Below are 25,500 nucleotides of genomic sequence, written 5' to 3'. Positions count from 1 at the left end.
AATAATAAGCTGTTCTTGCCGTACGTAAGGCTTTTTTGTATACGCTTAAACTTTCTTTCCAGGTTAAGTGAGACTCCTCTAGTCCTGATGAACGCCATCTGTTTTCCAAACGCCTTGATGCCTGTTTTAGAGCTCGAAGCTGGGAATTAAACCAGGGAGCCTTCATAATCTTACCTAATTTCTTCTTCTTTAGGGGAGCAACATTATCCAAGGTTGTACGCATTGAAGCTGTTATAGTATCAGCATGTTGATCAATCTGAGCAGGAGTAAGGCTTAAAGGGGGACTCTCAGTCATGCTAACACATGGTAGATGTGAAAAAATTGATTCAATTGATTGTTTAAATTTTGTAATATTATTGTCTGATAAACATCTACTATAGTAGAATTTATTTTTGGTCAGTGAGTAATCAAATAAAGTGAATTCAAAGGTTAACAAGAAGTGATCGGACAAGACAGGGTTTTGAGGAAATACTTTGAGCTTATCAGTCTCAATACCATATGTTAGAACAAGATCAAGAGTGTGACCATGAGAGTGAGTGGCTCCATTGACATTTTGTGAAAACCCAATTGAGTTTAGAATAGAGCTAAAGGAAATGTTTAAACTATCATTTTCAACGTCAACATGAATATTAAAATCACCTAGTACAATGACCTTATCAGTAGTCAGCACTAACTCAGACAAGAGATCAGAGAATTCGGTCAGAAACTCTGAGTAAGGTCCAGGTGGGCGATACACTAATGCTAAAAGGAGCGGTTTCTCTGAATTCCATTTTGGATGAGATAAATTTAATGTCAGGAATTCAAAGGATTTATAGTTAGTTTTGTGCTTAGGATTAATTAAAAATTCTGACTTAAAAATAGCTGCAACACCTCCTCCTCTGCCTGTAGTTCTAGGAATGTGAAAGTTTAAATAGTTAGCTGGCGTAGCTTCATTAATACTAACATAATCCTCTTGCTGTAACCAGGTTTCCGTAAGACAGAATAAATCAATGTGGTGATCACCTATCAAATCATTGACTAATAAAGACTTATTTGAGAGGGATCTAATATTCAGTAGGCCACACTTTATTGTCTTATTTTCAGATTTTATTAGATCCATTGTTTTTATTTTTATGAGGTTTTCACGATTAACCCCAGAAGTGTTTTTGTGTTGTTTAATTCTTACTGCTGGGAAGTTGTATAAGGTCGGAATGGGGTTTTGGGTGGGCGGCGGCAGGTGGGAAGCTGCAGAAAAGTGTGTAGGACTACAATTCTGCCTCCTGGTCCCAACCCTGAGTTGTAAATTTAGCTGACTAATAAAAGAGTCCATATTGCTAGATAAGAGAGCGGCTCCATCCAACGTGGGATGGATGCCATCTCTCCTAATAAGACCAGGCTTTCCCCAAAAAGCGCTCCAATTATCTATAAAACCCACGTTGTTATCGGGACACCACCTAGACAACCAGCGGTTGAAGGATGACATGTGGCTAAACATGTCATCGCTGATTAAATTTGGCAAGGGACCAGAGATAACTACGGAGTCCGACATGCTCTTGGCAAAGTTACACACCGAAGCAACATTAATTTTAGTGACCTCCGATTGGCGTAACCGGGTGTCTACCGCCGACGTGAATTACAATCTTACGGTATTTACGTTTAGCCTTAGCCAGCAGTTTCAAATACGATTCGACGTCGCCCGCTCTGGCCCCAGGAATGCATTTGACTATGGTCCCTGGTGTCTCTAGAGCCACGTTTCTGACTATGGAACTACCTATATTTGATTTTTTTTTTGTTATTCTGTACTCCGGGGTATGAAGGACTTATCAACTAAAAATCATTTTTCTAATCACTTCACATCACCGCGTTAATACTAATAGGAACGTGACCATTAGTACTGTTGTGGCTTAATCAATGCACCACTGAGCATGCATCAGCAGCGTATTGGCATGCTGTCACTTGTAATGTGGATCCGTCAAGCCACAGTGTGATCAAGAGCTAATGAAGCAGCTTTGCTGGAAACATTGGTCCTTAGGGAGATTGTGGATTTCAAGTACAATTATACACTCTTAGTGGCACTGTATATGTTGTGTATCTGAGAGGACAGACCAACAGCAGCATCTCTTCCCTGCCACTCTGGATGATCCAAAGAGCACACAGCTTGCATAAGAGCTATTTCTTTTATTGCAGTGATGTTTATTGTAGCTTGAACCATGGGAGCTTTTTTTTTTTTTTTTTTTTTTTTTTTTTATCTGTCAGACCAGTGTTTATTTTTAATGTGGCATTCTTTTCTTTTTGTTTTCATAGAAGTAATCTTCCTGACCTGTGGCGCACCAGTTCAGAAGCTATTTTCTAGAATTCACACAGCACAGTAGATAAATGCTGTAGGAAACAAGGCGCTCTCCTCCTGATGTTCAGATTGTAATACGGGTGTTCTCCTTCTCTCAGATGTTCTTGGATAACAGATATAACCCATGCTATCCTGGTTGTTTTTTGTCTGTCTTCTCTCCACTCTTTAGCCGCTCCTCGGTTTAAAAGCCTCTGTTTTGCCAGAAAAAGGCTGATACAGCAGCCAGTTTCAAAGACACAACCGCAGATGGTGGCAGTTAAACATGTTCCTGCGTGGGCCTCGGCCTTGACTCATCTGGTGAACTTTGAAGATTTTGTAAGGAGATGCAGACATCAAAATGAGACACCTGCACCATCTCTTACATCACATTGTTTTGAATAGTTCACCTTTTGCGGCCCGTCTACATGTCGTTTTGATCCCAGGCACGCTCCATTTGATTCTATCAGCGTCTGAATGATATTTTGTTCATTACTGCAGCGCGCAATAAGAAATCAGTGTTGAAGCAACCTGAGTTAATGTGTTTAGTTATTCTAATGGATCACAGAGGTCCTAATGAAACATTGTCATGGGAAGATTTATGTTGCAAGCTGCTGAGTCCTCATTTCCATATTTTATGTGGTTAGAAGTACCTTTATTTAATCATTAGAACACAAGAGAAGACAGAAAATGAATATAGATATTAAGAGTATAGCACAGGAATAAATAATCAGAATGTCTGCAGCATTTGTTCTGGTAATTTGAGACTCTAGAGGGCAATTTCATTTTTAGTTATTGTTTATTACTGTTACCCTTTCTGAAAGACCCATGTAATGTTTAGTTCTAAATTATATCTACACCTGCATAAAATCTGTTTAACTTTTTTTTTTTTTTTCTCATACACATTTTCTGTGTTCTCATTGTAAAGCAACATGTTGAACTTTATTTGTTTGCACTTTTTATTTATGCTATAAAGCAGCATTTTTCTACCTGTAAAGTATTATTTGAACCTTTTCAACACCTTTTCTTCAGGTTTAGCGCTGTGAGTGAGTTACTTCTGCTTTTGCATGTATGACATGTCGTTTTGTGATATTGTATTTATGTTTTCAGTTAGCGCTATAAAATGAGATGCTTCATCTCAAGGGGCTATCCTTTCAATAAATTCAAATTCCTGTCGTGTGGAAGAGTCATAATTCTAGGGGAAAAGATGGAGCCCTGAAGTGGAGTTATTAAAATCAGGCAACTGCAGAGAATGTAAAATGAGCCTCTGAAATTCAGATTTGCAAATTTGAAATATTTACGGTGGAAGAAAAAATATTTTCTGTGGTCATTTTTTTTTTTTTTTTTTTGTATAAAATATCGCAGTGTCTGAAACCAAAGCTGTGTGATGTTTGTCTTGAGACAAGATGATATGAGCTCCAGCTTATTCATGGAAATGCCAAATGGTTATTGGCCAAGGCTGGATTGCACTAAAACCAGAATATTGTATCAGAGAGAGGCAGCTGGTTAGGAGTCAGAACAGATTATCATATGAGAGAGGATGAGTGAGGAGAGGGGGAGGAGAGAGCGGCAGAGGATGGAGTGGAAAGCAGGGGGCGAGAGTGAGGGGCACTGGAGGAGGAGGAGACGGAAAGGCGATAGCAAGAAACTCATCGCCCGGTCGCTGTGGGGCGGAGGGGATCATCCAAACGGTTCCGTCACTATCTCCTTTTCCTCACCTGTCAGAAAGAGTGTGTCTGTGTGTGTGTGTGTGTGTGTGTGTGTGAGAGAGAGAGTGAGAGAGAGGGGCGTGTAGGTCCTCTGAGAGGTCAGAGGAAGATGCTGTGGCTCCACTTGTCTTCTCTCTGCGAAGGGCCCACCGCTGCTTGCAGACATCTGGCCCCACACTGATCACTCATCTCCACAGACAGGGAGGAGGAGCGCTTCTATCTTTGAGCCATAGGAAAAAAAAAAAAAAAAAAATCAGACATCCTCTCATATCCATCATCTCTGCTTATTTATTTTTTCATCACCTCTGTACTTTTCTCTTGTCTTCCATCCCCCCCCCCCTCTCCCTTTGACTTTTTTTTCTGCTTTTAATATTGCACATTTAAGAAAAAAAAAGAGCAGGGCTGCAGAACAAGAATGTGGATTAAACGATGCCTGACTTTATCCTTGCAAAAAAAAAAAAAAAAAGAAAAAGATAAGCCACGGAAGATAGTTGGGAGTGTGCTGTGTCTAGCAAGCCGGTGCACAAGACTGCAATCAGTGGGAAGACGGCCAGCTTCCCTGCCTGAGCTCTCAGCGCCCCTACTGGCTGCATGCTGTGCCAATCAAAGGCCGGTGGGTGGGGAGCAGTCAGACATGAACACTGATGTCACAGTCACATGGATTCTGGTGTGGTCATGCTCGAAGGCTGAGAGACAGAGCTGTGCTGGCCAGCTGCTGCTGAGACAGCAGTGGAGGGCTTTGCGCTGGTGGTAGTTCTTCTCTTATGGACTCGAAGTTTAATGATGTATTTTGTGATTTCAGCTATGAAAGGTAAGAGCAACAAAAATGCATGTTGATCCTCCTGCCAGAGTAACAAGTAGAGAAGTGTAGCTCCGCTATTCACAGTCTGCCAACTCTTTGCGTTTCATTTGCAAGGCATGAGTGTGACAGAAAGAGAGAGAGAGATATTAACACAGGGCTTCTGATTGTGTCCAAGTCAGTTCGTAGTTTTTGTTTTTATTTTTTACTATATCTTCTCACGCACGTTTAGTGTTTTTTTAATCAGAAAACAGAAACGTAGTTATTTTTTTTCTATTTTAAAACCTCAAAGGGTTGTGTTTTGATTTGATTATTTAAGGCACAGTGTGTTTTCTCACTTACTGCTGTGTGAGGGGCTGTGCAAACCGCAGCGTTATCTTTACGCCTCTGACTGGAGCTCTTCCTCAGCTTCAAAACACAACTTTATTTATATATGTATATATAGAATATATTCTTGTAAATACCAGACAGCACATCAGAGTACAGTTGGGTCCTGTTCCTGTTCCTTTCTGTCCAGTTCTTAATCCGGTTGCTCCAGCCCAGAGGACGTGTGTGCCGCGGGAAGGTGTGTGTGTGTGTGTGTGTGTGTGGCGCTGTTGAACTTGGGTCGCAGACCGGCGACAAGGCGCGAATGGCAGACTGTGATTCTCTGACTTGATGTCGGCGCTTGTATGTGTGCGTATATCTGCGTGTGCGTGCGTGTGTTGTGTTCCACTGACCTATTTTTTGGGGGGAGTCGGGGTTTACACGTGTGGCCGCGAGAGTACGATAGGTCCTACCAGCCGCTCTGATGTTGATCTAGTAGCCTGTGCCTAATCCAGCTCTTCTCCCCCCCCACTCCCACTCCATCGTACACGTGCGCGCACGCACATTCATGCAGACAGATATGAAAAGTGCAGCCAGACATGCACCGCGGCACACACTTCTCTCATGCATGCTTGCACACGCACAAGCATTTAATCGCGTATTTCACACTTGTGAATTCATTCTTCCACAATGAGAGATGTGAGCATCACCTTAACATGTGCGTTCACATGTGCACTCTTGACACAACCAAACCGTCTTCGGCAACAACGAGGGAGACACGCGACTGTCACTGCATGTTGCAAGAGAAAATATCTATCCAATAATAATAATTTAATTTGGCACGTGCTGCTTTAGTCTCTGCCCACCTGTCAAAAAATGAACTTAGCTTTTGTATAATATGGATCCTCATTATGTTTTCATGAACAGCAAATAAACTTATTGCACATACTTCTTTTTTTTTTTAAAGAATTACTTAGGAATATATATATATATATATATATATATATATATATATATATATATATATATATATATATATATATATATATATAATGATCAGAAGCCAACCTAATTTTTTGGTATTCTTTGGTATGTCTATATTAACTCTGGTATCTGAGTTGTTAAATAGTCTAGAATGGTGTGAAACTGGCAATGACCGGTGTTAACTTCTCTCTTTCCTCTATTCTTTTGTATTAGTGATACTCTGTGAGAATTCATTTATGAAGTGAGCCTCTCAGACGTTTCTGATTAGTCTGACAAGAGAAAATCAAAAGGAGCCAATTTTATTTTCAGTGAGCCACATTTAAAAAGACTCTTTGTCCCATTGTCGCTTTATGTGCCATTAACTATGAGAGGGTACTCATAATTTTGGGAGAACGTTAGAAGTGTGTTGTGTAGAATTTTTGTGACTTCTGAAAAAGTGTAGCAGCGTAAACATTTTAGTGTTTATTTCGTCCAATTACAAGCTGTGGGAAGAACACATTTTTATTCTTTATGTGCAAGTTTGATTTGGACTTATTAACAGATGTGAACCATGTTTCCATTGTTTCTGCATATGCCATCAGCAGCAACTGTCTAAGTTAATGTTACTCCACCAGTCTGTTTGCCCGCTTTTAACGTCTCCCTTTAGCCCCGTCTTTCCCCACATTGGTACTTTCAGTTTGACAGGGGTCATTGGTGTCATGACGGGATACTGTGACGGTGTCAGAAATGAAATTAAAATGTGAACAAGCAGCATAATTGGAAACTAATTTAAATGGCAGTAGCAATTTCTTCCAGAAAATGGTCAGTGAATTAAATGAACTGCACAATGACTTGCTGCCGTGGCAGACACTTATTATTATGTTAATATTGCTGCCCGATCCTACTGCATTGGCTTGTTTTTTGCTATCTTTCAAAGATTGTTTTCATCCTCTAAATAATGCTAATATATTATAACAAACATCATATGTGTCTCTGTGGCTTTGTCTCTACCCTGCACCCCTGTCTACCCTCCTTTTCCTCTCAATTCAGCCTCTCTACCACACCACTGCCTCTCAAGTACCTAATTACCTGTAATGGAAACATCCCTCTCATTACCCCATGCAAATTAGCCAGCCTACTCAGCACAATTAAGATGAAAATTCCAATTACATCATTAAAGAAAGTTGTTTGATGTGTGAATAGAAAAGGTAAAAAGTGCTTCTTATCCGAAGTACATATAATTAACCCTTGAAATGAGCATTTCTGTGGCAACAAAATCATTGAAAACAAGGCCCAGTAAGCCACTAAAGTGGATGTAGACAGCACATAGATATGTGATTTACCATGAGTGTGTACTAGACTGTAAAACATGTTCTGGGGCCCAAGAGAAGGTAAAGCCAAATATCTTGTGATAGGCGCTTTAAGGCTATGTTAACAAGGCTGTAAATATTTGCTGTAGATTTGGCACTCTTTGTCTCTTTCTATCAGTGGCCGATTGAAGCGCTCACTACAAGTGCTGCAGGCTCTCGCACATTAAAGCAGAGGTTAACAAGATTGGCTATTATCCAGTTAGGGACTGAGGACTTGAAAAGCTAAAGGAGGAAGAACTCCTGCAGATTACGTTGAATGCAAATATAGCCCAAATTATCTGCAAGGATTTGAAATAAAGGAACCTCATTCACAAAGGGATTTTTTTTTTTCTTATCCTTTCCTAACATATCTGATGTGAAAAACATGTCGTTCTAAAGCCAGCACTGCACATGCAGGGATAGTTTAAACAGAAGTGGTTAAGGTAATCCCGAGCCACACTAACAAATACAGCTCGAATGATTTTCTCATTTTTCTTGCCTCCTAACTGGCTGAGGAAGTGAAATTTAGTCCCCACAGGTCATTAAAGAGTGTGAGGTGTGCCAGTCTGTGCTGTGCACACAGAGACAAACATTCTGGCTGCCTGACTGTGTGTGTAGAGGAGCTGGTTAATGAGATATTGACTGCCCATTGAGAGCATGGATTTTTGATTTGGCTGCATAGAAGTTGGGAAGAGAAAGAGGAGCACTTTGGTGAGAACCCAACCCTGGTGATGAAAACTTTAGAAATTTAGAGATTTTTCTTTTTATAGATAATTTAGATATTCTTCTGAAAGACGTTACAAATAAATGTCTATAATTAAATCACATAATTAATAATAATAATAATAATAATAATAGTTTACATATGGTATATATATATATATATCAAAGTATAAATATAAAGTTAAAACAAGCAACTAAATAAAGTGAAAGTTAAATTAATCATGATTAAACAGAGTTTATGAACAATAATTGCTAGTGAGACGGTTGTGCTCACTATGCGGTTGCCTGTTTGTTTGCAGAAAGGAGTTTCACAATCACCATATCTGACTGCAGTTTCTAGTGCTCAGACCTTTATCTGGCAGACAGCTCTGTCAGTCATCTTGTCTTGTCAGTCATAGCGTGTGATTTTGACAGATTAGCCCCATCACAGGCAAGGTTAAACGACTCCGCTTCTTTGTGGCCAGTCAAACAGCAGGATGCAACAAGCTGCAGTGGCTCAAAGCGTCTCGAGTTTCACGAGATCATTTTCGCTCATTCTAAAACACGCTCACTACAAGTTCTCCATTCGGCTCTCCAGTCAGGTAAAACACCTAGCTGGGTTTAGTCAAATGCCTCTAACTTGAGGGTAATTTCCTACTTTACTTTCACTGAGTATTTCAGGAGTCACTTATAGATCCTTTGAAGTGTCTCCCTGTCATGCAGCATTTAACTGCTGATAGAATACTTCCTCTTTCAGCACTGGTTAGATAATCATATACCACAGTCCGTTTTTCACTTTTTTTCCCCCTCTTTCTCCATGTAGCTTCTTCTTGAAGATGTACAGAGAATATAGATGTGACATTTTTACTGCTCCTGCTTAGAGATTTCATGATGGTTTATTTGTTTAAAATATTTAAATTAGTCACATCCTCATCTTTAGTGTGTATCGGCTTTATTGTGTGTGCTGTATCAATAAGATAAATTATGTCAGTAGGTTATTTGATAGGGGGGTAAAAAGAGGGATTTTTATAACCTTATGTACTTTGCTTTGCCCTCATGTGCTTTGCCACTTGTGGTTTAGAAGTTAACTGTGTTTAAAGCGAGTGAAGGGTGAAGTTATATTCCCCTGTACTTTCATTCTGAGCGTGTTTCATACCATCGGCTTTTTTTTCCTCTGTGGGCCTCTGGAGGGCTGTCCATTGGCTTTTTGAAGTTGCATCAAAGAGGAAATGGGGGAGAAAAAGCATTATTGATTTTGCGTTTTGTCTGACTCAAACACTGAGGACAGAAAAACACATAAGGAGTTAGGTGTTGGCAGTGGGGCAGCGCCGTCTCATGTGAGTGAGCCACAGGGAGAAGGGGGGGGGGGGGAGAAACCCAAAGAGGTAAAAAAAGGTGAGGAGGAACGGCAGACAACACTAATGCATCTTTCCCTCGAGTCTGATGCTCAGTCGTTTCACTTCCATCATTTCTGCTCTCTTCTCTGTTCCTAATGGGAGAGTAAATAAAGCCCATTACTGTACGACTGGAGACAAACCTCTGTCTCTCTCCACCTTGTCGGATAGCTTTTCCTCTTCCTCCATCAGGCCGGTGACTCCCGAGGTCTGACAGCGCTCTACAGTTGACCTGCTTTTCCATGAAACACCAAGCTGCTCTCTTCTCAGTTGTAATCAGATCTCTCTGCTAGGCAAGCATGCTGGCAGCAGGCAAGAAGAGGAGTATTGTTTGTGTGGTTTATCACCCTCATCCTCCTCCTGCGTCAGCCCAGCAGTGGTGAGACAAGAGAGGAGTACTTGTCTAGTGTTAATGTGACCTAGGGTGTCTGAAAAGGAACCCTCGCTGATAGCTGCTGATAAGAGCTTGTCGCTGTTATGCTTTATTCAGCACTTGTGCTGATGATAGGACGTGGTGGGGCGTAGTCGCCTTTTATGAAGTTTGCTGGAACACACACTCGGTTGCACATGTGAGAATTTATAGTTCGAAGCAATTCTGTGCATGAAGGCAGAATTGCAGCACAAGTATGCTATAGGAATGAGGAAGGGTCAGAGTTCACGGCATACTAAGACACACTCCCTTCTACTCCATGGAGAGCTGCTGTGGCATCCTGGGATCCTGGTGGGAAAGCAGGGATGAAAAATGAGAGGCGTATGGAATTTTGATGAGACGAGGGAACAGGCAGCTTTATAACAAAGGTCGTCACAACATGTGCTCTGCCACTTGATTACAAAAGGAGAGAAGTGTGTAAGGCGTTTGATTACATGTCCCAGCAGAGCCTATTAGGGGTTCTTCTTGTAGGATTCCATCATTTACACTCATCTGATCTGGTGTCGGGGCTAATGAACGGAGTGTAAATCCTCCTGAGCACTAGGGGGCGCTCTTCAAGAGGGACAAATCATATGAAAATCTGTGCCCCAGAGTTTTCTTGTGACTGTTTCCCAACTTCTTTGTAACTGTCGACACTGGTTACATGTTGCCACCAGGCAGAATCTTAACAGCGGCATCTGTCCCATGCATGAAAAAGAATTTATCATTGATAACAAAGTAAAACAGCATTGCCAGCACACTCTGTTTAAGATTGATTTTTATGCACATGCATTTATTTGAAATAAAAGAAATGCTGCTTCAGTGCTAATTACAAAGATGAAAGGAGGCAGAATGTGCAAGGCAATGAACTTTGTTTAAAGCCACAGCACAAAGCTTATTCAGGGACATGGTGTGTTAATGAAATCCAAGCGCCATTTATAGATTCATAAAGTGTGTTTTGAAACTGAAACTGTATTTACATAGAGGAAAACATTGAGCTCTTTGTGCATTTGTTGGCCTTGGTATCCTGCATCAGCAAGTCAGGCATCAGAGCCAACTATACAGTGTCTGTCATAGACAATGAAGTGTGTGCATGTTTCCCTGCTGGATCAGTGGGGTTAACCGGCTGTGGAGAGATCCTTGACCCGTCTAAGATGAGCTACCCACCCCCTCTAGCAATGTGGAATATCTGATTGCTGATTATGAGTTTATTCCCCATCGCGCTGAGCCTTTTGCATGTCAGGATCCATCCCTCCCCAGCAGAACTGATTAAGGAGCTGGAGAGGATGTTACAGCCCTCAGAAATTGCTAAAAGACTCTCAGAGCCTGGCAATCTGGAGTGCAGCTGGCAATCACCCACCACTGACTCTTTTGGAGGCTTTTTGGGTTGTTTTGTTATTTTCAAGTGGGTTTTCTGGCATATTGTTGCCTTTGTTCCCCCGGGCTTCTTGTTTCTGGATGAGAGCTTTCCTAGTGCTGAGCACAGGTCCTTGTCAACCTGGCTGCTCAGCTCATCCTAGTCCAGCCTCAACAACAGCAGCGTCAGCACAGCAAAGACCCACGCTCAAAGTCTGCGGATTTGCTTATGATCGCCTTCTTACAGGGGCTTCATTTTGGGGGGGAAAGCGGGATCTTCTTTCCTGATGGAAAAAAAATCACTTCTTTCTCATTTTTAGAGCGCCTACAATCAAATGTGGGACAAAAGCAGGAAATTAATGGAAAAAATAGTCCTAAAAAATAGATTTTCATGTAAACTCTTAAGGGGTTTTTATATAGTTAGGTGAATTTTCTTTGACAAGAAATCAGTTTTCTAGCAATATTACTGTACAGCTGCTTTATTTGCTTGCAGGGATCTGTCACTTGGTTACAAATCAGCTGCTGTGGTCTCTAAATTTTGTTTTTGTCAGTAGTGGCAATGCAAAAGGAAGGCTGTCCTTTTCGTACTACACCAATAGTGGTTTTTAAGCCTCTAATATGCAAATTGGGGGAACAGAAGATGCATCCGCCCAAACAGATTTGTTTGCACAGCCTATTACTAATGACATCCCACTGTCAAACACATCACGCGCAGTTTTACTGCAAGTTGCTTAAATGCCTTTAAGGTTTTTGCTCACCCACCAGAAATACAATCGATATATTGACTAAGGGCTAATTATGGTTTAAATATGATCATCTGTATTATTATGTTATATACCCAGTAAAATAAAGATACTTATAAAATAAATGAAAAATAGATTTAAAGTGATGCCCTTTTTTTCCTTTCAGGTGAATGCCACATGACTTATGTGCACCTTCTTCACTGTGATTTTAGTGTAACTGTAAAAGGAATCTGTCATCCATTAAATTGACTAAATTTACTAAATGGTCAATTTCTCAAAAAGCGTTGTGCTATACAAACAATTCGGTATAAATATCTGTTAATGGATCATTTAATGGTTTTGAAAATGTCCTTTTCGTGCTCTTGTTGGAGCACCTTTTCTTTGCTCAATGATTAATTATCTCAGAGACCTATGTATATCCTCAGCAGGGCAAATGGTCTGTATCTGCAAGCTTTCAGCTTCTTTTGCTATATTATAAGCAGCAATAACTTGAATCCTCCTGACTCCTCTCTGCTTCGGGTTGCCGGGGGGCTTTTTGTTGGTCAGACAGTAATCATAACACAGTTTTTTGTTGTTTTTTTTTCTTTTTTAGCATATCTATTATAAACGCTCCAACAACTAAAGCATTGTTACCGGCTTTGGCTGCATTCTTTGTAATAGATGCTCATCACATGAGACATTTTATCGTTATCACAGTGACAGAAAGTGAGCCAAGTGGTCTGTACAAAATTTGCATATTTTTTGCTTTTTCTTTTCCAAGTCTGATGCTAACTTTGAGGTTGAGAAGGACAGGGGAGACTGATTATTAAGTGTTACCATCACTGGTAGTGTAAGGGAGGGATCCCAAACTCTGGTCCTCCGGGGCAGCTGTCCAGAGGGTTTTACATGTTTCCTTGCTTCAAATGAATGGCCCATTATGCAGAATATGACAGGCTTTTAGATGCATATAATTTGAATCAGGGACATGGGAAGCATCTAAAACCTGTAGGACAGTGGCACTTGTGGACTGGAGTTTGAGATCCCTAGTGTAAGGTGTGAACTGGAACTCCTAGATTCAGGAGTAATGCAGTATTTTATTTCTAATGGAGAAAAAAAGCAAAGAAAAAAAAAAAAACCCAAAACAAAAGATACTTCTATATAAGTTAAGTTGCTGGTTGTGCTGCCTTTTTACCAGTAGCTTTTTTTGTTTTGTTTTTTTTTTCTTTTTTTTTTTGGAATGTGTCATTTTCACAGAATAGCCTGTGGGTTACATAGAATCTCTTAGGCAGGGACAGTCAGCCTCCTTTTTGCCATTTGATTGCCTCTGACTCTGATGTTCTTTTTTTTGACTGTGAGTTTCGGGAGGAAAAGAAACACACATGTACACACACACACACAAACACAGACATGTGCTGAAAAGCGTGGGGGATGGATGATAACAGACCCACTAAGTCTTAGGCTCAGCAATGCAACCAAGGGAAGATGTTAATTGCATCCTACAGAGTTTTGGTCAAATGTGCAACCCTATTATCTGCCCTGTGGTTGCCCAGGCTAATAAAGAGGTCTCACTTATTCTGTATTTGTATTTCATAGCTAATTTAGAGCTCATGAAGAGGCATCACCATTCCTTTTAAATAAGTGGCAATTGTCTAACCTCAGCTTTCTTTCGTAAGTAAAATATCAGGACAGGAAGAGGCAGTGAGGTGCTCCAAACACGTACCTTGTGACACCCTGATCTGTCTGAGATAAGTAGTTAACTGAATATGTCCTTGACCATTAGTGTGTTTGTGTGCAAGAAAAATGGACTAATCTGTTATAAAATCACATGATTTTACATTCTATCCTTGGAGATGTATTTCACAGATCTAAACCTCAGGACATTCACGCTTAGATCTCATTTTCAAAAACATTTTGTCTTTTGCACAACATAATATGCTTTTTCTCTACATGTATCAGCCCGGTTGGGAATTAATTGCAAACAGGTGAGAAAGCAAATTACCACAGGCATGATTTTGGCATGATTTCCAATTGGGAAGGATCAAGGTTCAACTACAGCTTATCTGACATACCTTGCCCCCTTGAGTTGGTAAGGAGGTTGTTTTTTATCTTTTGACACATGATTACACTGGGCCTTTGTGCTTTGATCTCTGCATGGATTTTTTTTCCACTCTTGATGTGGGATTATTATAATTTATACATAGGGGATTTTGCTTTTTTTTGTTTTTTCCTTTGGCCTCAGATAACTTGAGTAAACATGGTATACATAGTAGATTAACATTGTATTCATTTACAAATTCTCATTAGCAAGCCCTAAGGTAATTAATGAGAGGCCGTGGCAAATAACTAGATAGACACTGTTCAAATAATTTATTCCTCTCTACTCATACTGAGTGTGAGAAAAAGTGTCTGATCAATTCCTCTCTTAGATGTAGCTCTTTGAAGACATTCAGTGTCTTATGAGGGTACCACCATGGTATTTATACAGAAACTGAGGGTTTGCAAACTGTGCAGATGCTCTACAAATGTTGCAAGGCACCACTTCCTGAATCATTGTTAAAGTGTACAATTCTTCCTAAACAGAGGTACTGTATAGCTCTAGATAAAAGCCACACCAGTGACATCTTAGCCACACTGTGGGACTGCAGCTTCAGGTTACGTCAGAGTCCATTTTCACAGTAAATGGACTTGGTCATTACATGTGCAGTTTATACACAATAATGATGTTGTGTTTCCATGGACCTGAGGCACAACTTCATAAAATCATGCAAAAAAAATGTTTCTTTATTCATATTAGGGGTGGGGAAATCAAATTAAAAAAATCAAAAATTGGGATTTTTGGCTTCACAATAATTTTTTTTTTTTTGTTAGAAAATCTTTTTTTTTTCTTTTTAAATAAATGAAAATAATCCATTATAAAACTTTTGTTATTTTAATTGATCTTTTTACTTCTTGAGCATTATAGCATCAGAATGATAATCTTGCTTCTGTGTTGATTTTTTTTTCTCATTGAAATCAACAAAAATGACAAGAAAAAACAGTTGAATACATTTTTTTTTAATCTACAAAAATCAGCAATATTGAAGAATTTTGAGAGTCGCAGTTTAAATCGAATCAGCACCCAAAAAAGTCTGAATTGAATCAAATCGGGACAAAAGCAAATCATCACAGCCCTAATACATAAATATGTATTTAAGAAGAGCCAGCTGTAAAAGAGGAACTATGGTATTGCTGAACTATTAGTGCCATAAAGGAAGAGAAGCACTGTAAAAGGTTTTAAAGATGTTCAAAATTGGTGAATTGTTTAATTTTTATTTAGCTTTATTATCATCAATTGTCAGATGTACATACGAATTTACTTAAGACTACCTACATGTAAATAGTAACAACTGCAATATCAAAAATATAACCTAAAATAATAACTAAGAGCATTTATTATGAATAAGTAACATTTATTCCATTATATTAATACTAATGAACAACAGCAGTTCACTGTAGCATTTGAGGGGTTTGTACCAAACATTTTATAAAAATATATATATATATGTGTGTGTGTGTGTGTGTGTGTGTGTGTGTGTGTGTGTGTGTGTGTGTATATGTATATATATATATATATATATATGTATGTATATATATATGTATGTATATATATATATATATATATATATATATATATATATATATATATATATATATATATATATATATATATATATATATATTTACAGAGTGTCCCTTAAACAAAGTTTTAACTTAATTTTGACAGGGTTATTTCTGCGATTTCACACAGTTATAGTGTTGGGAAATTAATCCACACATTTATTGTGATAATTTTATAATCTCAATTATGTCTTTGACAATAACTGTTCTAAGAAAATCTGTAACTGTGATTTCTCTACTATCTGTATGAATACTTACCTTTGTAATGTATTAAAGTTGCAATGTGTAACTTTCTGTATTTAAAATCTTGCATTCTGGATTCATTGGCTGGCACATTTATTATGCACATTGGTAGAGCCATAACTTCCTAGCTGGGTTTTAATATGGCATGTCAACAATAAGACATTATCGGAGAGAAAGAGGAAAGAACCAGAACAAGACACAAGACCAAACATCAGACTGACTTTTGCTGTCTGGAGAGATCTCACAGCACATGCAGGATGCAGGATTGATGCAGGTTCAGCATCATTAGAAAATCTGCTGAAGTTTTCTAATGCTTGTTCAGAAACTGTAAAGTCAATTTCTTTTTTGTTGTCTTATTTGTGAAATGTAGACATTCCTAAAACTTTAAATGAATGCAAATGATCTCATCATTTAGTAATTGTTTATTTTACAGTGTAAGGAATGGAGGGGAAAATGATCTGGTGTCACGTTACGTAGAGTATATGGAGCCAAATGCAGAACCGTGAGGCAGACGGGTGCAAGAATAGTGTTTTAGTGACAGTAACTGGGGAACTTACACAAATGAAACATGGGAAACACAACTAGAATCAGGCAAAGACTGAATGAAACCAAGGGGTATATGTATGGACGACAACTAATGACGAGCAGGTGAAGCAAATGAGCAAATTCAACCAGGTGTGCCATGACATGAACAGGAAGCAAAACATAATACACAAGGGGAAAAAAGTACAAAATAAAACAAGAAAGAGATAACTCAAAATGACAAGACTACACATTTTGTGGACACAACTTTTTCTTTCAGTGGTAATTTAAATGGTAAATTTTGTACTGATCTACAGATGATGTTATTATATGGTTATTACTGATGTCTGGTTTATAAAATAATTTTCCTGTCATGGTTGTATTCCTAGCATCACTTTAGCAATCACAAAAGCTTCCAGCGATGAACTGTTTATTCTTTAAATCAGAGTAAAGGCTTTCTGCAAATGAATTCCAGCGTGGCTCCATTCTTAGCTGAACAAATAGGACTTTATAGAGTTAGTGTGTTTTCTGCATAAATCTCTGATTTATTCCTGAAATGTGTGGTTGTAGTTAATGTGATTAAATGGTACAGAGAGCAAGCAAACCTTCCCAAATGGATGACTGTAGCTCTCACACTACAGTAATGATGGCTTGGTGTTTTCTTCATTGAACCAGGTGTGTTGTCCAAATACAATATGGATGTGCAGAGCTGCCTGTGTACTCCAGTGCTGGGAGACTATTTGCTGAAGGTCATTTGGGATCATAGCATGCCATTAATAATTCCTGAAAGCATCCAACATCTCCATCTGTTCTGGTACATCCATCGCTCTACTTCAAAGACAAAGGCAGCATCTGCAGGTTAGCATTAAATCTGCCTCCAGGCTAAGATGTTGGAGGTGGGATTCAATGTGGAGAGCAAATGTCTCTGGTCATCAGGTCTTGCCTCTCATATATTATATTAATATATTATTACATGTTTGCTCCCACAGCTTTAGCTCATGAGCACAAAAGTACACAAGACTCACAGACGTACTGTACATACAGAATATGTGGAATTGATATAATGGTGTGTGTTTTACAGCTTTTCTAGCTGAATCCTGACGACACGCTTTATACTAATTCCACACATACACTGAAAGGCTTCTGGCCTCACTACAGGGATGCAATTACCACCCTCCATCACGTCTAGCTAGTCAGTTTGTAAAGGTGTTACCTGAGAAATGATCAAAGCTGATTTTACTATAAGCATTTTAATCTCATGCATTGTGCGTGTTTGTGTGTGTGTAGCTGGTGAAATTACAGGTATTAACCTGGCATTCAGCGCAGTGAAATCTAAATAGTTCTCAACGACAGGACCACTTCAGATACAGAGGGGAGTCCTGCGGGGAGTAAATGGATGTTATTGCAGCGTCGCGTGCTGCCCGGGCCTGGTGGGCACAGTGGGCGAGGAGGTGAGTGTCTGGCTGAGTGAAAGATGGCAGTGTGCAAGGAGAGAACGTGCACACAGCTGAGGCTGTGACAGAAAACAGTAAGACTTCTGCTCCTGCTGCTCCATCTTTCCCTACCAATGACAGATCTGCACTTTGATTTAGTTAATAACACAAGGCCGGCTCCCACACAAGGATGGACTCGCAACAGCCATTCCTGCCACTTTTCTCTAATATAAGGACAACCGTGAGATGTGTTAGGAGACATAGGAATGGAAATGGTAGCTTGTTTGATAATATTAACTAAAACGCACAAGTGCAGCTTACAGTAATGACTGCTTCCTCCTTACGTGAGGTTTGCTGATAAAGCACCTGTGTCCATGAGTAACGCCACCATCTTTCAATCCTTGGTTCCTGTGCTGTACTGTTGGGCTGACCAGAGAGTCTACTCAAATCAACATCAGCTCCAAACTGCTTAGCCTCGCTAATTTGAATTTCACATCTCTGCTGACTCATAACCCTGTCAGGACCTTTCTTCTTTATCATGTCTATGCCTCCGGCAGAGTCTCGTCACAAGCAATGGAAATTAATTCTCCTGATTAGAAACTGAGCCACAATTACTATGATTTTTGTCAACGACTTACTTTTGGTTTAAAGTTGATATCTGATTGGAATCGTACTGCTAAGCTTAGATTGTCTTTTAAAACAATTATGCCGCTGTATTTATCTACAGCATGCCAGCAGGAGTTAACGGCTTTGTCCAAGAAGGCAGGAAATGATTTGGGGTGATCATAGGTAAGTAGTCAGATAGTCAGGTAAGAGTAAGTGTGGCACTGTGCTGGCCGCTTCACTGGACGGCAGCTCAGATCAGCACGATAAAGGGGGACTGATTGAGTTCTGTATGTTCACAGGAAGCCGAGCACTGGGGCTCAAGGTTATCTGGACAAATCAGACTCCTGTTTCCATTCATCCCCTCCTCAGCCATCAGCCAGCCCTTCCTGGGCAAACTGGCAAATTAGCAATTCTGATGTCTGCAAGCAGGTCTAGCAAGGGAATGCCTGTGAATCCTAATGCCATGATTAAACTTTCATATCCATCCGGGGGAAGTGCTGCATATACAAAATAAGCAATCTCTTTTTATTTTTCAGCACTTTAAGTGGGGCTGTCGAGATGGGCAAACATAAACCCTTCAGAGAGGTTAAATAGGCAGGGCCAAAGGGAGCAATCCTTCATTCACTCGTCTTTGTCTCTGAATTATCATAACACGTATACTGAGTGTGTAATGGCTTAGCAGTCGTGGATTTTTTTTTCGGTATTACTCTGTTGTTTCGGAGTTTCTGTAAATGAGCACATCCCCTAGTTTACAAAGTGTACCTCGTGTGAATTAACTTATTATTTTGAGACCTAGAATACACAGGGTATAGTGTGAGGGACACAGAGCCTTGGTCCAAACAGCAAGCTGGGCATGGATAGGGCCATTATGTAAGATCACCTTATCAGGTTCTCCCTCCTGCTGAGCCCCAGCCCAACCATTCTCCTCTCGCTTCCTCTTCCCAGTACTCCCAAAACATGGGCCTTCATTAGCAGGGCTAAATATCCCCGTTCTCTGCAATCTCTATCATTTCTTGCCTTGAGGCAATCCGATAATTACCTGTTCTCATTCCCCCTCCTTCTGGCCAGCAGGGAAGTGTTCTGACTCGCATTAGTTTGCATGAAATATTATCAGAATATTGCACATTTTTCCATTCTGCTGCCTCTGACACAGGAAATATGGAGTCGCAGGAGCAGTGATTGACAGGTGTCTGTCTTTCATGTTCCTCGGAGAATAGCTGCTTTGTTCTGGAGTTACAGCAAGAATTTTTGATGGCGGAGGATTGCCGTAATGTGGATAAAGGCTTTGTTGCTTTGTTTAACCTCCGTCTGCTATTATTTTCTGTGCTACAGTGGTCTTTGTTACCTACAGTGTAGGTGTAAAAGAATGCACAGATCTGCCGAATTTTAAACTCATCCTCCAGTGTTCCCACTGAAAAACTATCAGTTTCCTTGTAGAGTAAAATTTCTCATGGTGAATTTGCAGGGTTATTGGAAAGACACAGATGAGCGTAGATAATTTATAATGGCTTGAAGGGGGAAGGCATCTGTAGTAATTATGGTCAGGGTTTATGGTCAAAAGGCCAGGAATGTCATCCTGCTGCACATGTTCTGTCTCATATCATTCATTCCACTAAGTAATAAATTCCAGTGGATCTGGAGATGGATAAGGTGCACAGCTACAGGCAAGTTCAGCTAACTTTAGCAGTTAGCAGACAGTTAGCAGACATATGGAGTATTTCTAATATGTGCAAAACTGTCATATCCTCATATAATGCAGCACGGCCTTGTGTGCCTGTTGTAATTGCATGATAAGAAATCAGAAAAAAAGCTTAAAATACAGCTGCATTTCCAAGGTAATGTCATGCATGGTATCTGGCGAATTGCGTCTATTTTATCACAGCAAAGCCATGAACATGACAAGATTGATTGTAGCCAATTTAAAAAGTGTCTTTAAATGTCATTCATGAATACTTACAGAAATTAAAAAAGAACTCGCGTTAAGCAGGGGATCCGTCTGAGTTGTTGTTGATGCATGAGCTTAAGCCCATTCAGTGTCTTCCTTCGCCTTGCTGTGGGAAGCTGTGATGATTTTGGACTTTGTGACGGTCACTTTAATCTCTAATGAAGGCTCGTCCCTGGCTCTGCTCAGCCCTCTGATAGCAGAGCAGTCATAAACAGGCCTGTCAGGGGGATTGCAGCGCTAGCAGTGCAAATGGCAAAGAAAACCCTAGGGACCAAGCTACGCTTGCATTATGGTCGAATTCAGATATACTGAAGCTTGGAAAAGACAGACTACCATATGAGAAAATTTCTCTCCTCTGCCTTACCAGCTTACTGCATGACTAAATCACAGCATACCTTCAGACTCACTTTTACTTCCCACTTCTTAAAATAAACATTATCCACTGTAGTCCTTGTATATAACTTACATTCCTACTGTGTCACGTGATCAATATATCTTTCATTATAATTTGAGGTGAATCTAAAATGCCACTGGGCTTATTACAGCTCCCAATAAAGACTCACCTTTTTCAGATCGCATCACAAATTGACCATAAAATGTGTGCTTCTAAATTCAGTCATGGCGTGTTTATTGTCTATGCTTCTTTTCGTTTAACAAAATTACCATACAAATCAAGACAATTTCATGTTTAACATCTAGTGCAAGATGTAAATGAGTGCTCAAATGATTCTGTGAAACTGATTACTGGTTGCTCTGTGTTCTGACACATCCTGTGCTCATGCAGCATGTGCAACAGCTGGTTAGTAATTAGAATAATCTTCTCCCTGGTAGTGATTTAGCTTTCGTGACTGCAGCTTACCTCAAATTGAAAATAAATTTATAGATAAATGCCTTTGCTGTTCCAACAAATTATACCGCTGTAACTCAAAGGAGCCAAGTTGTTTATTTTGGTTGTAAAAGAGCAATCAGAGTAAACAAACAGAGCGCTTTATGAGTGCCTGTCAGATTAATAATGTTGCTACCTATTGGTGGTGATACAGATGATGATTTCTCAACACACTCTACCGCACATCGTCATGGTAATTACAGATACTATATCATTATTATATCACGTAGTCATTACAGATTATCAAGATAATTGAAGCTTGCTCCAGGATTGCCAAATTCATTGAGCTGCCATTAAACTGAGAATTACTGTGTAAGATAGAAGACGCGTCTCGCCCTCCATAGCAGACTGTGCTGAATCGGTGTGCTGTGTTCATGTTCCCTCTGTATTTTTTTTTCTTAAGTGAGCAGGAATGTATGTGTTCTGATATAGAAGAATACACACATGCTAACAGCTGACAGTGTTGAGGAGAAGCTATATGAGTGATACATTGTTTTTCTCCCAGCGTCTGTTCTGGTGTATCTGGGAAAATCCCGCGGTGATGTGGCAGAGAATCTGTCATGGAGAAGGCATAAGCCTTTCATATGCATAGTAGAGATAAGAGGCAGCCATTTTATCAGCCGAACTGTCGCTCCAACATGCTCGGGTGTTATGTGTCCCCGGGAGTGCCTCCAGAAACATGTCCCTTTCTCTGACACGGCCCAAGCTCGCCAAGAGGACGCCCAGTTTTTTGCGAGCTCCAACCTGACAATTATGCCAATTACACAAGACAGCAGTGTTGACAAACACAACAGGAGAATTGCTGCGGTTGATTGGTAGCTGTGTTCTGAAGTCCCCTGCTGTGGCCTTTTCTGTAATTTAACAAGCACAGAGGAAAGCTGCGATGGGTTTACTAGAAAATTCCCTGAGCCATGTGTTCTTTGTAATTTGATGATGTTTGTGCCAAATGAACAGACAAAAATAAAACCGCCGTGTCAAGAAGGCAAAGGATGAAATCATCATTTCTGTTGTTACCAACTCTGTGTGGTTTCTTTCAGTTTCATACAGGGTGTCATGTTTCCTTATACATGAGGACAACAAGTTGGAAGCTGTTGTAGCAGCTCGTGTTGCCTCCCGAGGATTAGATCCCAAATACTGACCCAGTACCATTAGCTACTACTTATGTAACCCCTAAAGAGCACTGCTGTTGGTACCTGAGTATGAAACTCTGCTTTGTATGAAGTGAGGCAGGAGACACTGCCAATATGGAAACATATTCACAGTACACTTGCTGCTCACCTGCTACAGCATGACATGTCAGTGCTTGGTTAGAATACATAAAAGCTTTTTCAGCAGGTTTTTTTTTTTTTTTTTTTTTTTTTGAGCAAGTACAGCATTGTTCCGAATCAGCTTATTTGCAAAAAAAAAAAATCTGTTTTTGCAGGAGAAAAAGATGATCCGCCTTTTTCTTTTGGAGCACCTACATTTATTAATTTCTTCATAAGCGCAGCATATGATTATCTACTTTTCTGGGTCAGAAACACAAAAACGTATCTGCGTTTCATCAAATCCTGTGCCAAATAAAAAATAAAAAAAAAGGGGAAAAAAAGCAAACAGCAGGACATGTTCAGATTGTAACTATAAGTTACTACAATATATGTTGTCAGAAGTTTTGTTGGCTTTTTAATACCTGTTGTTTTCTATCTTTAGATGTGATACTACCCCTTGTAGTAGGATTTCAAAGCAAAAGTTTCCCTAGCTTATAGCTGAACACAGAGATCAGGAACTATTTCATAACAGGTCACTTGAGCTCTGGTCTGGTCATGTAATTACAGGGCTGGGAGCAGCTGAAGTCGTGGCTTGTTTGTGACTCACGAGCTTTCTTAAAGCCAAAGTCAGACCTGATCAATATGAAGTGTCACTCTGCTCCGGCCGCTGTACTTTTTGCAAGAGCAAAAAGCAATCAGGCGTTTTGCCTGCTCTGGTATGGTCAAAGTGAACAGTGCTCATTCTCCTCATGTCTCCTTCACTTTTCTTACGTAACATACAGCTAAGCTGGAGTTAGCAAACATGAGAGGTCAGCTGGTCATTGGGACAGTGGATTTATTTACAGTAGGAGAATTAGATGGCTGTGAGAGGCAAACAATTCTTCCCTTCCTGGTGCCCATGAATTGAATAAATAACTAATTAGTAAAGCAGTTAAATTATAGAGTAATGGAGTTAAATAATAGAGGATGCATTGAAAGTAAAGTCTGGAAACTGACTATTCTGTAAGTAACTAGGGCTTTTTCTTGACTTTGGATTTTTCGATGCCTGGAAGACATAATGTCTGTCACATTTACAGTTCATTGATTAAGAAGACTCATCATGCTTTATGTAACTGGCCTTTTTCTTGTAGTTTAATAGTGCTGCAGTTCTGCTGTTTAAAAAATGAGAAAGAACCACAGAAGACAGGAAACAAGCAGCTGTGTCTCTTGTCAGACAGAAATGTCCAAATGAAATAAAAGCTCAGGAGATTAAGCACCACATTTTCTTTTCAACCCTGTGACTCACCTTCCTAAATGCAGACTGAATAATGTAGGAACAGTTGTAGAGGGTAGGTGATTTATCAGATTTGTACATGATGTTACTCTAGCACGGTGCACAAAACGGAAGACAAAAAAGGCAGAATGTCTAATTATTAACCACAAAAAACATCCATCACTTGGCCAACTTCCAGAGATGTTTTCAAACCAGCACAGTTATTGACAATTTATGTGAAAACCAAGTTTAGATTGTTGTTGGATGCTTCCATCTTAATTCAGTCAACTCTTTTTGAACCGATCCTTTGGTTTTGATGAAAGAAAAAAGTAATGTCAATCAGGTGAACTAATGGGAGTCTGCATTTTGTAATTCCCTCAAAGGGAATGGTAAATTGAAAAGAGTTTGCAACCTTTTAACACACTCACACGCCAGAGCTGACAGTCAAGCTCCATTATCTGACAGCTTTGAGAGGTTAAAAATAACTGTGCTTGCAGCAAATTAGACGTATCATTTGGCTTCTAAGTGAGAGATGAATCTTTGTGTGGATGCTCCTGCCATGCCGTGACACTGGGGCAATATATCAGGCTGTGTTTGCCTGTCTTTCTCATAAACTCCAAATGGAATTGTAAACAGATGAAGCAATTTTACACCAAATGTATTCTGTCAGACTCTCTCCTGTGCTGCAGTGAGAAGCCCAGCTACCATAAATATATACATTACTGCCCCTTGCACTCTCAAGCCAAAGTATATAAATCATAATTTGGTCCCCTGTAGGGGTATTGCTATCGCTCAAAGTCAATTTTCCAAGTCTTTTATATGTTACTTTTCCAATTCTGATGATAAATCTTATGTTATTGCACATATGTGCAGAAGAGCTTTCAGAAGATTCCACACAGTGTTATGTCTGCGCTCACAAATGAATGCAGATTTACACATGCTTTGCGGTAAGCTCGGGCAAATTCACGCAAACAGTACAATATACAAACACTGTTGAGCGACTTCTTCTCGTCACTGTCACGTTTTCTATGTCATTCAATAGCTCAGCACAGTAATGCATGCATTTTCTTTGAGGCATCAGATAGTGGGGTGTCTGTTTTTCATTAAACTGCTAGAAGAGGTGTGATTCTTGTTACAATAAGGTAAGTAAAGATATTTCCATTCGAGGCTTAGGTGACAGCTGAGGTGTATCGTTTCCTCTAAATACCTTACAACGCCATTGCTAATTCATACCTTTTTAATCACTTACTAGAGTAAGTGCAGGAAGGATGATCTTTATGTCTTATAATTTTTTGTTGTCCTTTGCTTACAACCCATCCCTTAAATTTGTTGATGAATGTGTTTAACTGTAGTCACCTGAAGTTTAAAGTGTGCATGAGCTCAGTATGTTCCTGACAGGCTTGATCTCATCCTGCTTAACTGACAGGTATTGATGTGATACAAGGATAAATACAGTAGATTGATGGAATTAAAGCCAACTCCTTTGTTCCCATGCTGTGCATCACTGATACATGAGACTCATGTCTCTCATTAAAGTAGATGAATGCTTCAGGCATCCTCCATGCATGTGTATCAAGTTAGTGTGTATATGAGCATTGTGTGCGTGTGTGTGTGTGTGTGTGTGTGTGTGTGTGTGTGTGTGTGTGTGTGTGTGTGTGTGTGTGTGTGTGTGTGTGTGTGTGTGTGTGTGTGTGTGTG

General features: G+C 39.8%; 1 protein-coding gene across 1 annotated transcript in view; it reads left to right on the top strand.

Moving 5' to 3' along the window:
- The first annotated feature begins 4,709 nt into the window (after positions 1-4,709).
- roraa (RAR-related orphan receptor A, paralog a) overlaps positions 4,710-25,500 on the top strand; it is a 42,330-nt gene continuing 21,539 nt past the window's right edge. The window contains exon 1 of the mRNA XM_079251215.1: positions 4,710-4,822. Within this exon, the coding sequence (XP_079107341.1) occupies positions 4,792-4,822 (31 nt within the window). The 5' untranslated portion in view covers positions 4,710-4,791. The remainder of the gene's footprint in view (positions 4,823-25,500) is intronic.

The sequence above is a fragment of the Telmatherina bonti genome, assembly GCF_933228915.1.
Source record: "Telmatherina bonti genome assembly, chromosome: 2".
In the NCBI taxonomy this organism is placed as follows: Eukaryota; Metazoa; Chordata; class Actinopteri; order Atheriniformes; family Telmatherinidae; genus Telmatherina; species Telmatherina bonti.
This window is presented reverse-complemented; position numbering and strand designations above follow the sequence as displayed.